At 47.7% G+C, this 13,827-nt stretch overlaps 2 protein-coding genes across 2 annotated transcripts in view; one reads left to right on the forward strand and one right to left on the reverse strand.

The window, feature by feature from the left end:
• The window catches only part of ADARB1 (adenosine deaminase RNA specific B1), a 74,921-nt gene that overhangs the window by 22,247 nt on the left and 38,847 nt on the right, over window positions 1-13,827 (reverse strand). Inside the window, exon 4 of the mRNA XM_065750640.1 lies at window positions 6,110-6,224. Coding sequence (XP_065606712.1) covers window positions 6,110-6,224 — 115 coding nt within the window. The remainder of the gene's footprint in view (window positions 1-6,109; window positions 6,225-13,827) is intronic.
• LOC136057567 (rho family-interacting cell polarization regulator 1-like) lies at window positions 838-5,113 on the forward strand. The gene is made up of 12 exons (XM_065750312.1): window positions 838-845; window positions 1,072-1,221; window positions 1,323-1,424; window positions 1,730-1,955; window positions 2,173-2,325; window positions 2,407-2,470; window positions 2,545-2,588; window positions 2,753-2,878; window positions 3,099-3,247; window positions 3,470-3,527; window positions 4,145-4,235; window positions 5,004-5,113. The coding sequence occupies exons 1-12, from the start codon at window positions 838-840 to the stop codon at window positions 5,111-5,113; spliced, it is 1,281 nt and encodes a 426-aa protein (XP_065606384.1).

Here is a 13,827-nt window from a genome sequence, read left to right on the forward strand (position 1 = left end):
GGGCAACCGACATTGATATCAGTGCTTCCTGTGGCTGGCCAGGTGTGACTGGGAGGTTTTCCTCTTTGGTTTGGACCTCAGTTTGGACACTGTCTCCAGAACAGTACATATACCTTGGTAAGCACAAGCCAAGCCACAGAGAAGCTGTTCCACCTCAGATCTTTTTGAGCTGCACCACCCCTTACTCAGATACAGGCCTAGCTAGAGGAGTCACGTGGGAAGTCCAGGCCAGGGCTAGTGATGTGGCCACGTTAGAGGGCAGAAGGAAAGGGCTGTTCTGCTTGGGGCACTGCTGGTGGGGCTGGGCTGGGCCTGAAATTGCACAGGGCAGGAGGAGTAGCATTGGGATGTGCTGTGCTCCTGGGTCACGGAGGTATCTCTGAGATATCCGTGCTCTGTGTTGCTGTGCTGATGGGGGGGTGACAGGCACATGTCCCCAGGCTGCTCCTGTGCCAAGACCAGAAAGGTTCCTCTCTGTCCTTGGGGATACCACCCAAGGCACTGGTGGTGGAGCAGAGCGTGGTTACCCTCTAGAGAATGTCTGGGGCTGGAGATGCCCCTATGGTCTCTCCAGGAGAACAGCTTGGCTCTGGCAGGTGCAAATTTGCCGTTGCTCCTCCTAAGAAGAGCTGAGGATCCTACAGAGGCATCCCAACAGCCAGCATCTCTGAGGTGGAGTTGACTCCCTGCTTTTCTTCACCACAAGCATCATGAGATTCCCGTGTCACAGAATGCCCCGCCCCCATTTCACAGCTGGCAGTTGGCAGTTGGCAGTTGCTACAGGTAGCAGCTCAGACTGGCCAGGGCTCCATTTTGTGACCTCGGGTAGCTCCAGAGATGGCACGGTAATGACTCTGGGCAGCCTTTCCTCCATGCCCGTTCTGGGGCAGGCAGAGTATCCCGGCCCGGCAGTCGCACGTGGCCTTGTCTCGCCCGGCCCTGCTGGCCTGTTCCACTGGGAGCCAGTGAACTGTGGGAGGGGCACTCAGGTCGGGATGGAGCTCCTTGTTGTGAGACAGGTACCCAGGAGGACCCCATGGCCATGCTGACTTAACTCACTTCTCTCAGCAGGAACCTCTCCCCCTTCACACCCACCATCTCCTGCAAGACTGGCTCCAGGGTCAGTAGGACGTTCTCAATGTTCCACAAATCCCGACCACCCAAGGAGCCGCAGCCCGACCACCTGGATGAAGTGTACAAAGCACTCAAGAAGGGCCTGATGTAAGTGCTGGGGCTGCTAGGGGGATTGGGGAGCCCCTGTGTGTGTCCGTGGGGCTGGGTGGTGTGGGCTGAGGTTCCAGCCACAGCACTCCTGTCCCCAGGGCCTACCTGGAGCTCCAGCAGTGTGAACTGGAGAAGCTCAGCACCCAGCACTGTGAGTCCGAGAGGAATGTGCGCCTGGTGAGTGGTGCTGGGAAGTGTCTGTAGGGAGCTGTGCTCTGTGCGGACACTTAGGGGGGGCACACACCACAGCTGGGGCAGCTCACAATCCAGCTGTGTCCTGTGGAGACACTGGGAGACAGTGCGTGGTGTCAGGCTGCAGGGGGTCCTGTCCTCCTGCCATGCTGTGGGTGGTAGGTGCTCCCTGGGTGGGCAGAGCTGGCTTTGTGCCATATCTTATCCCTCTCTACTCCAGGGCTTTCTCTACAATCTGAGTAAGGTAAGCAGGAGCTGTGCCCTGTTCCCTCGCCTCCCCATGTCCCCTCTACACCCATCTTCCCCCACGCAGCTGGGCTTGGGACTCTGCACACAGGGTGGCAGAGGACAAAGCAGATGCTGGCGGTGGCTCGCAGCCTGCTGCTTGGGACACGTCCTGTCCCGCAACAGGAATATGGGGCGGGGCCATATCCTGGCCCTCAGCCCCTCTCAGGGAGCCTCTCACACCATCTCTGCTTTTCCAGCAAGTGAAGTCAATCGAGCGCTTCCTGCGTCGCCTGGAGTTCCATGCTAGCAAGGTAGGAGCTGGGGATCGGGTGCTTCCGTGGCTTTCTGGCCTCTATTTAGCAGTGCTCTTCCCCACCTGCCCCTCCCAGGCTCATATGAACTGTGCTCTGGTGGAGCCCAGCCAAAGCTGCAGTGTCCTGAGTAGTGGGAGACCACGTCGAGGAGCTGCTATCCCTGCTTGCCACTCATCTCCCTGCCCCTCACCGTGCTCCCATCCTGTCCTTGCAGATTGACGAACTGTATGAAGCCTACTGCATCCAGCGGCGGCTCCGTGACGGCGCCCACAACATGGTCAAGGCCTACAGCACGGGCTTGCTGGGCAGCCGAGCGGCACGTGAGAGCCTGGCTAAGGCCAGCAAGAGCTACAGGGAGTACACGGAGGTGAGGCACCCGGCGCTGAGTGGGCTGGGAGGTGTGACCCGATGGGCTGTGAGTGATGGGTGCTCTGTTCCTTGCCCCCAGAACATGTGCCTGCTGGAGAGCGAGATGGAAAGCCAGCTGGGAGAGTTCCACGTTAGGATGAAAGGTAACACATCCCTTCCCAGCCCTGGAGCAGCACTAGCCTGCTGGGTCCTAAAACCCCTCTGCCTTCTCTTGCAGGGCTGGCAGGTTTCGCCTGGCTCTGTGCTGGTGATCGCTACAAGGTTGGTGGAGCCTTGGGTGTAGGGATGGGGATCTGTCCTCCTTCCTCCCGCAGTCCATGACACCCGCAGCTCCATCAGTGCTCAGAGCCCCATCCAGCCTGACCTTGGCTGTCTGAGCAGCACCTCTCTGGGCAGCCTGCTCCATGCCTCTGCTCTTCCCCCAGATCTTTATGAAGTACGGGCGGCAGCAGTGGAAGTTACGGGGACACATTGAGATGAACAGCAAGCAGGTGTGGGACAGCGAGGAGATGGTTTTCTTGCCTCATATCACCGAGTTGCTCTCCATCAAGGTAGGGAGCCCCGCAGTCAGAGCAGGACGCTGTGGGCAGGAGTTGTGTTAGGGCAAGAGCTGCAGTGGTTGTGCTGGGAACGCACAAGGCAGTGAGGGATCTGGGCCTCGCTCCAAGCCACCACTTGCTGGGAAAGAGGATACTGTCCCGTGGTGATGGCATCCTGGCAGCAGCCGGACTGACCGTGGCTACATCTCATCCTCTCCTCCTCCTTCACCAGGTGACGGAGTTAAAAAGCCTAGTCAACCACGAGGTGGTGGGCAATGTGTCCCGTGAGACCAAGAACCTCTTTGCAGCTCTACCCCAGGTCGTGTCTGTGGATATCAGCTATTTGGGTACCCTCAAACTCATCCTGGAGGTGACTTGGAAGTGAGTATCTCAGCAGGATTTCTCAGTAGAGTGTGGCACAAATGGGGACCAATAGCTGGCCTGTCCTGAGCTTTCACCCATCCCAAAGTGGGTCTTTGGATCTGAAAAGACAGAAGTGGACCAAAGAGCACCTTGAAGTGCTGTCCAACACCCTCCAGCTCACTGCAGTGTTGGGACCACCTGGCTTAGATGCTTTCCTCACCTCCCTGCTCTCCTCCACAGCCCCTTCCGCAAGGATGATCAGCCCTCAGCAGTCAGCACCATCAATAAGGACTCCATGGTGAACAAACACTTCTCTGCTGCCGGCACGCATCAGCAATTTAGAGGCTCTCAGCCCTGCTAGTACCAAAATAGTTCTCATTACATTTCTCTTCTAAATGGTTCTCTTCTAAATGGTTCTCTTCTTGTTTATAGTGTTCATAATTCAATAAAGTATACAGTTCCCAAAGTGCACGGACCTCCTTTGATGTTTGACGGGATAGCAGGCTGCGCCGTATCACCATGAAGGAGAAAAGCACCTGCTGGCAAGAGAAGCATTTGCTTCCAGGCTGAGCTGGCTATGGGGTGCACAGAGAGGAATCAATGCTGCCTGCTACTATCTGCATGCAGCCTCCAGCTCCCGGGTGTGCCCCAAATGTGCAGAGTAGGAAGGGAAAGGGGATGCGGCCAAGTGAACTGTGGGGTGGAGCAGAGTGATCTTGAAGGTCCCTTCCAGCCCAAGACGTTCTGTGACTCTGTGATCCTAGGACTTTTCTGCCCAGGCGTGCTCTGGAGGTTGAGCTCCATGGGGGTTTGGGGCTCTGCCCTGCCCACTACCTGGCACACAGCTGTGGGAGCCTCGCCGCCTTTCCTGGTGACTGACACTGACCACGCTCAGCCCTCTCCCCTCTCCTGCAGGCCAAGGAGAGCATTGAGCAGCTGGTTTACCTGTGCCAAACAGACAAGGAGCCCGTGCAGGAGGCGGCCAAGCAGAGCCTGATGCTGTGTGGTGAGTGTCCCACATCAGCCCTGCTCATGGCTCTCAGAGGCGCATGGCCCCGTGTCATGCTGCCTGAGGGAAGGAGAAAGGGACCTGGGCTGGTCCCTGCCCGCCCCAAGCTCTGGCTCATGGTGCCTGAACTCTGTGCTGTGGGCAGCCTGTCAGCTATGTCACCTTTTGGAGTCTGTGTGTCTTGGTTGTTCGTAGCCCCACAGCACCACTGGTGCACATAGGTGCCACATGTCCTGTGTCCCACATCACCAGCTCCACTGGAGACAGCTGCTGTGTGCAGACGTGTGTGGGCTGCCGGGCAGAGATCTCTCAGCCAGCTCTCAGCATGGATGTGTGCATCCCTGTGTCACATTCTGTGACCATTTTTTAAATGGTCATAGAATCACAGAATGGTTTGAGTTGGAAAGATTATCTAGTTCCAACCCCTCCTCCCCGCTATAGGCAGAGAAATTTCTCTCCAGACCAGGTTGTTCAAAGCCCCATCCAGCCTGGCCTTGAATACCTCCAGGGAGGGGGCACCCACAGCCTCACTGGACAACCTGTTCCAGTGTCTCACTGCCCTCACAGTAAAGAATTTCTTTCTGATATCTAGTCTAAATCTACCCTCTTCCAGTTTAAAGCCATTTTCCCTCATCCTGTCGCTATCTGCCCTTATAAAAAGTCCCTCCCCAGCTTTCTTTTAGGCCCCCTTCAGGTACTGGATGGCCACTATAAGGTCTCCTTGGAGCCTTTTCCTGCCTCAGCTCTCTCAGCCTGTTCCCACAGGGGAGGTGCTCCAGCCCTCTGATCATCTTCACAGCCCTCCTCTGGACCTGCTCTGCCAACTCTTGTCTCCTTGTGTTGGATCAACCCTGTCAGAGATATCTAGTAAGTAATACGGCTTGGACCAAAGGTCCCCAGGTCGCTTTCCCTGTTCCAAAGCATGCAATCACTTTCTACCTTAACTAGCTCCCTCACACCTCAGAAATCAAACTGGAAGGCTCCTACAAATGTCCTTACAATAGGAAAGGGCGGGCACTACCCAAAAAGTTAGAAGCTAACAAGCAACCCAAAACAAGATAAAAGCTCGCAGCACATGGCTGAATAAAGGCCATCCAAAAGGAACATGGCTGTACATTTATGATCTTGGTTTGATTTGTACAACTAAGTGGAAGCACTTCATGACAGGCACAAAATGAAATGCCGATTAACAACAGGCCCAAAATGAATGTCCAGTCAAGGGATCAGCTGGACTGAAGAAAATCATAAATCTTAACCTAAGGAAAATTCAGGGAAAGAATGAACGTAGATCAGTTTAGGATGAAGACTGACTGCTCTCAGTGTCCTGGCAGAGCACATATCTCAGGACAGCAATCAGAGATCTATGACAATATTGCTGCTTGCACATGCACACTAGAGGCAGCACTTGAAACACAAACTGCTTTCTTTTTTACTAAACAACTAAGACACAAAGCACTAAGAATGTAATACTGCACAACTAACTAAACAAGGAATAAAATTTTAAAGACTTGGAAAGCAAGCATAACATCTTACATAATATGCCAAAAACAAGAATGCCATCTGTGTGAACAATATGATGAAATGTATTTTAGATCTTACTTTCTAAAAGTTACATACTTCAGTTTAAAAGTACTTTAAGAAGATCTACTTTGTAGTCTGTGAGTTACCTCCGAAGTCTCAACTACAGAAAGACAGCAACTCTATCACCTTTAGCCAATATTTAATTGCTATACTTAGTGCATATTCAAGATTAAACAGTAAGCATATACTTCAATACTGTCTGTCTGTAAAAAAAAAAAAAAAAAAGAATATAACTTCTTAAAATACAAACAAAGGTATTTAGACAGTTAGGATAGTAGTTTTTTCTTTACCTGTTGTCATGACAATTCCAGCAAGGACTTTTCTACGTGCATGTGGAGATGTGAAATTTTCTGTCAAATCACTGAATTTATCTACAACCAAGCGTGCAACAGCATCAGCTAAAACCTGTTGGATCACACAGAAATGCACATTGGAAAATTAAACAAAAAAAACAAAACAAAAAAACCCCAGCATTATGTTGTAAAGATTTGCATTTTTTAATGATTCAACGCAATAGATTAAAAGTGCTTGCATTGTTCTTTTTGAAAGTAGGCAGATTTTGATGCGTCTTCAGTATGTCAAGGAGGTGGCCAGATCTAATTTTCAGGCACAGTGAACACTCACAGCTCTTTATACGGAGATAGAAGTAGATTCTGTCATTTCACACCTTTCAGAACATGGTCACACAGCCCTAAGACAAGCATCGAAGTATCTAATGTTCATGATAGTATAAACATCTGAGGCTCAGTAGAACAACTGAATGAACAGATGAGTCAATATTTTCATGCTCAAACCTCAAAATATATCATTTCAGTATCAGCACTGGACCTGACAGGAAGACTGAAGTGTAAAAAAACCATCATGAAAACCTTTTACAACAATCAAATTAACTACCTGGTTACTACATATTAAGAATTAATTTGTTTTAAACTTTCTTCTCTTTTTTTAAAAACAAGATACTTGGAAATTTAGGAGTGACATATGTGTAGCATACCTACCTCAAAATTAGGAAGACTTATCTCTTTCACCTTAAGGAAGACTTGAACAATAGTCATAGCCTTGTAAGCTGCCAGCTGGTCTGATAAGCAGCATCAGTCAGAATGTAAGTGGGACTACCTTCTGATATCGATGAAAAATTCAAGCTCTTGCTGAACACCAAAAACAAACTGCATTCAGTTGAACATGGCAACTAATCTCAACAACTGCTTTTAAGGTACTTGAAACCATAAGAGCTAGTGATCAATCAAAATCAAATTCTTGAATTTTCACCCCAAAAGAAAATGAAAACTAGGACAATCTATGCACCAATATTACTTTTGAGTAAAAGCCACTATGTAAACATCTACTGGTGGTATTAGCTGTTTTCCATACATACCAAAGTCCAGCACCTCTGTGGTGCACCCCACAGCACAGTGAATCATGAGATCTATCAGTTTTTCCATACTGTGAGACCAGCCTGTCACATAAGTTGAGCAGATACAAGCTAAAGGACAGGAGACTTGTGTAAAAGCAAGCTTAAGAACAAAATGTGGAAGCTGCAAAACTTCTTGTCAAGTGAAGATAAGAAAGTAGAACAGATATCCTGTTTTTGAAGATAAGATGGCAAAACAGGTGCCTCAGCTCAACGTAACACCAGTGGGAACCAGTTTGGGCTAACCCCTGTTAAAAGGCTGGAAATTTACAGTAAAAATGACTCTTAGCTTTAATCCCATAACCACCAGAGATGTCAATCATTTCTTGGAATTTGTGCCCGTGTCCATGGAATGTAATGAATATGTATGTGCTATGCCTTTAAATACATAGTTGTTTCTCTCTTTGGCATGCATACTTGGTGAGTGATCCCCATGAACCCTGTAATAAAGGGTAAACCTGCTTGACATAACACATTCACGTGTCAAGTTGCTTTGTAGTTTTTTTTCAGCTTGAACAGTCAGACAGTTCCAAAGGAACAGCAGAGAAAGGAAAGTTACATGTAAAACAGAAACAGTTGCAATGGAGGAAAACCCACTTGAAGGTTGTTTTTTTTTTTTTAGAGAAATTCAGTGTCCATAAGAAGAGGTCTTTAAGATCAAGGGCTCTTTCAGCCACCACCATAGCACCAGTATGAACAGAACTGATCGTCACATCAGGAACTCAGACTTCCATCATCCATGGGAAAATCTAGGTTTAAAAGCCTCTCTGTACAGCTCCCTGCAGCCAAATCCATCACTGGAGTACCAGGTATAAGACTGGATTCTGCTGACTGTGGCATGTGAGTCACACTGGGGTTACAGCCTGGTCCACTTCAGAAGGGCACAGGTTCTCTGCCAGATCTGCCAGTGCCATGCAGATGCCTTAGATACCTGAGCAACTCATGTGTTGCTAAACACATGTATACGCAACAAAATCAGCCCAACAGGGGCCTGAGAAGCTTCTGTTTCTAAACTATCCATGCCCTTACAGTATGGAAAGAAAATTGCTATTCCCCCACTTCCAAGGGCAGCCTAAGGCAAATCTGCAGCACTGACAAATTTGAGCATAATCTGTTTCAAAATCAAACTACCATGGTTAAAGAAAAGTAAAAAGAGGAGACTTGATTGTCAGTCTGAATCAGCATTACTTCCTTACTTTCCTACAGCCACAACTGCAGTTCACTGCAGGGATAAGAAATCAATAGTTTCCTTCCAATGTTTTACCCATAAACTCCTTGGTGAAATCACTGAGAAAAGAACAGGTTAAAATAAAACTTAAGAACTGAGCAAACAGTGAGAAAGGGGAGGACTCTGAGCAAGACAATAAGGAATGCACTGACAGTGAGACCATGCACTGGAACAAGGTGATACCACAAAACCACAGCAGCAACCAAAGAAGCTGGATCAGCTTCTCCAACTGCAGCAAGGAGAAAAGTGCCCAGCGAGGAAGGCCTGCAGCCTTCATCTTCAAGAGCCCCACCCATGATCACCGGGAGACACTGCATGGTCACCCAAAGAAATTCAAAGCAGGGCTTATGTAAATGACTTCTTGCAGTTAATTGCAGTAATCAGTCCCAAATGATTACAATCCATCCCAGTTCTCAAAAATATCTGCTTTAGTTTCTGCAAGTCATTACTGACATTGCTTCCCAGCTGCAAGCTTTATGCTCTCCCTTCTATAATACAATTTTTCTACTCAACCTTACATCATTACATGCTGGAAAGAAGAACCTAGTATCTGACAAGGCATCATCATGCAACGTAAAATCGTGTTCAATGTCATTATGATAAAATATACTACAGCAGAAGAAGTGAAACTAACTTTTCCAAACACAGATGCATCTGGGAGAGCATATGGATTCAAAGCATCAGTCTGCCAGAAAGGTTTGCCATCCAGGTGTGGGAATAGAATGTTCTTTCTGCATAAGAACAAGATAAGAATTTTATTTCATGATGCAATCTAGCATCACAGAAATTAGAAATAAAGACTGAAAAATAAGTAACAATATACAGGTTTAGCAGTAACTTGCCTGTCTCAAGAGGCACCAGGAAGACCTGATATCCCCCCCCCCAGTGCTCTTTGTTTAACAAAAGAAGCATATAACAGACAGAATGGTAGAGGCCTTGCAGAGAATCACCATGTCAGCCCATTCTAGCACCTGACTACTCTTTCAGAGTAGTAGTATTTCATAGCATCGAGTCTGAATATCCCCTGGTGCAACTTGAAGCCATTCCCTCTTGTTCTGTCACAGTTACAAGAGAGGAGGCCAACCCCCAGCTCACTACAACCTCCCTTCAGATAGTTAGAGAGAGCAATAAGGTCTCCCAACAGCCTCCTCCAGACCAAACAATCCCAGCTCCCTCAGCTGTTCCTCATAAGACTTGTGCTCCAGACCCCTCACGGCTTTGTTGCCCTTCTCTGAACACGTTCCAGGGCCTCAATGTCCTTCTTGTAGTGAGGGGCCCAACACTGGACACAGTACTCGAGGTACGGCCTCACAGTGCTGAGTACACGGGGTCAATTACTTAACTGCTCCTGCTGGCAGCACTATTTCTGATGCAAGCCAGGATGCCATTGGCCTCCTTGGGCACACTGCTGGCTCACGTTCAGATCATGTTCATTGACCAATACCCCCAGGACGTTTCCTCTACACAGCCTCCCAGTCACTCTGCCCCAAGCCTGTAGCACTGTCTGGGGTGGTGGACCCGGCACTTGGTCTTGTTGAACCTCACCCCATTGGCTTCCAATGGGAAGGGGGTGGGGGCAGCCAAAGGTAATGGCTATAAGAAATACATTTGCATCCAGAACTGCACAAGAGGAAACAAACTTATCTGGCAGATATATGGTGGGAGAAAATGTTCAGACAACTAATTTGTGAATTCCGCCTAATTGTAGAGACACGGAAAGGCAGACTTTTTCAACTACCTGCACAGGGAATGTGCAATGTGATATGCAAATGCGAAAAAGTGAACCCGGAAGAAGGGGCGGGACTCAGTCTTAGGAACTAACAGATACAACAGCTTTGCTTTCTTATGGCAGGTGCTTCTGCTAGAAGAATGCCCGCCACTGCAATTGCAAAATAAAATACTGTTCACTGAGATCCTTGCCTGGGCCTGAGCTATTGGCTTGCAAGGGCTTCTCAAAGGTTGAACCTTTACTGTCAGACCACCACCACCTGCCTCTGACATCTGGTAAAAGACAAGAAGCCTGAGGTACTTTTTGCCTCAGTCTTCTCTGATAACTGCTTACCCCACAGTCCTGAAACAACTGGTTTGGTAGCAGGGGGTCAGGAAAGCAACATCCCTCTTGCTGTAAGCAAAGATCTGGTCCACGACGACCTGAGGAACCTGAACATCCAGAAGTCTATGGGTCCCAAAGTGGTACATCCCAGAGACCTGGAGGAATTGGTTGATGTAGTCACAAGGCCACTCTCAGCAATATTTGAAAAGTCGTGGCACTCAGGTGAAATCCCTGAAAAAAGGTAATATCACACCCATTTTCCAAAAGGGTAAAAAGGACGACCCTGGGAACTACGGACCAGTCAGTCTCACCTTTGTGCCAGGGAAGATTATGGAAAAGATCCTTCTGGAATCTATGCTAAAGCAAATGGAAGGCAGGAGGTGATATGGGGGAACCAGTATGGCTTCACCAAGGGCAAACCCTGCTTGACTAACCTGGTGATGATGGTGTCACTGCATCAATAGAAAAGGGAAGAGCTAATGATGTCATCTCTCTGGACTTCAGTAAGACCTTTGACACAGTACCCAAAACATCCTTCTCTCCAAACTGCAAAGATAATGATTTAATGGATGTACTGTTCCATGGATAAAGAACTGGCTGCAGGAGTGTACCAAGAGAGGTGTGGTCAATGGCTCAATGTCCAGAAGGAGAGCAGTCACGAATGGTATCCCCCAGGGTTGGTGCTGGGGCTGATACTCTTTAAAATCTTCATTCGTGACATCGCAGTCGAGTCAAGTGCATCCCCAGCAGGTTTGCTGATGACACCATGCTGTGGGGTGTGGTCGACACACCAGAGGGACTGGTTGGCACTCCAAAGGACCTCAACAGGCTTGAGCAGTGGGCCCAGGTGAACCTCATACGGTTCAATAAATCCAATTGCAAGGTCTTGCACCTGGATCGAGGCACCCCCCAGAAGCAGTACAAAATGGGGGATGAAGGGATTGAGAGCAGCCCTGCCAAAAGAGACATTGGGGTGCTGGTGGATAGCAGCTAGACATGATCCACCAATATGCCCTCACAGCCCAGAAAGCTAACTGTTTCCTGGGCTGTATCAAAAGTAGCTGCTCTGCGCTATTGAGGCCTCACCTGGAGTACTGCATGCAGATGTGGAGTCCTCAGTACAGGAGAGATATGGACCTGTTTGAGTGTGCACAGAGAAGGTCCACAAAAACGATCCATGGAATGGAACATCTTTCCTATGAGGACAGGCTGAGAGAGCTGGGGCTGTTCAGCCTGGAGAAGAGAAGGCTGCGAGGTGACCTGAGAGCAGCCTGTCAGTATCTAAAGGGGAGCTACAGGAAAGAAGGAGACAAACTCTTTAGCAGGGCTTGTGGTGATAGAAGAAAACGACATGGCTTCAAGGCCAGGGTGGGTAGATTCAGGTTAAATGTAAGGAAAAAATCTCTTACAGTGAGGATGGTGAGGCATTGGGACAGGTTGCCCAGAGAGGTGGTGGATACCCTGTCCCTGAAGACTTTCAAGGCGAGTCTGGATCAGACTCTGGACAACCTGATTGAGCTGTGGTGTCCCTGTGCATCACAGGGAAGTTGGACTAGGCGGCCCTTGGAGGTCCCTCCCAACTCTAAGGATTCTATGATTCTCAGATCATAAGCAAACATAACAAAACAGGAGGCATTACTTTCAGAGCAGCCCTCATACAGTACATTTAATACATACGTAATAAAACATTTTAATTCTTAATATTTTTGTTGAAATATTTTCGCAAAGTAACAAAAACAAAGGAAACCAAGTGGGATGTTTGATCCTGTTTTTGTGAAACTAGCACGAGTCTGGTTCGATGGCTGTGGTTGCAATGCTTATTGAGGTCTCAAGGGGTTAGTCAGAGATTTTTGATGAAATATTACTCATTCTGTGCTTCACTCTTGAGATCTGTTCACAAATGTATGTGCTGCCAGAAAGCAATTACATAAATAAGGTGTGATTGTGAAGTGAGATATTTTACCTGTTAAGATAGGCCTTATGGAAGTCTGGTAAAGAGACATCAAATTTTTGAGTTGAATATATAATTGCATCTCTATAGATTCTAACTGAAAATTTTCACATAATGTATTTATACTGACAGAAAATAGAGCTGCAAGCATATACTGATTTTTTTTTTAGTTTTATTTTTTGCAATCCTGAAACCTGTTCTCAAATTCCTGTATGAAAACAGGAAATCAACGCTGCATATTTAGCCTGGTGTAGTGGCTGGTGGCCCTGCACATAGCAGGGAGGTTGAAACCAGATGATCATTGTGGTCCTTTTCAACCCAGGCCATTCTATGATATTCTATATTTTTCTCTGTTCACAGGACTGTGTTTAGCCAGTGTACCAAAATGAATACAGTCATTTGCCATAACTTCATTTGGCACTGCACAGTGCTCTCCCTGTGTACTGTTTCAGCTAAGGCAATGTTAATTGCACACGAGTGTCTAGTTGTTGCTGAATGCACACCTGGGGCCAGGCTGGCCCACTTGACAGGGAAGAGCTGCTGCCCTTATGGTGTGGGGTAGGCCGCACTGCAAGCTGTGCAGGGCAACAGGTCAGACATGCCTGATTTAATGCCAGACCAGACACATCAGTTTTCTAATGATATTAACGTATGTTGAAAGATATAGTTGTCAGTCATAGAAAAGAATAAAACCTGAAGCACCCATTTTAGGGCCCTTAATACTTGGTGCGACTAATGGCACAATACAGGACAGGGTGGACCAGGGTGGGAAGTAAAGTGAGAATGGCTATCAGTCTACAAAATGTAGCAGGCCATAAAAATATTTTCTTTGTTTTCTAGAGGTAAAACCCTGCCATGCAGGACTGGTAATTTCTCCCATTTTAACACACTAGCTGAAAAGGTAAATGCCCAAGACCTGATTTTCAGCAGGTTACCTTCATCTGCTCCATGGCACACACCAAGATTCTTGCTAGGTTTAAGTAATTTTCCAAACAAAGTCATTTTCCTTACTGTAGGCAACAATGCTTCATCACTCACAAAAGATCAAATGGTAAACAAGCTTGCCTTGCACAGACTGGTTGTAAATGTTACAAATCACAGGACATTGATTAATCCGCTGTACTGACCAAAAAGTGATATCCACATCTGTTTATGAGCAGATTTCCAATATAAGCTGCTCTTTGTCCTTTCACATTGTATTTCCACTTACAATTTCCTCCAGAGAGCTAGCAGCTACCAGAAGGTGTATATCTACTGACATGGAAATCTTCCAACGCCATCATCATTATCACTGTTCTATTTGGGCTAGGAGCTGTTACAAATCTCACACTGCTTCTGTACTCTCCAATGTTTACAACTTCACCC

This window comes from Cyrtonyx montezumae, unplaced genomic scaffold (genome assembly GCF_038088225.1).
Source record: "Cyrtonyx montezumae isolate F1298 unplaced genomic scaffold, pur_monq_1.0 scaffold_7, whole genome shotgun sequence".
NCBI lineage: Eukaryota > Metazoa > Chordata > Aves > Galliformes > Odontophoridae > Cyrtonyx > Cyrtonyx montezumae.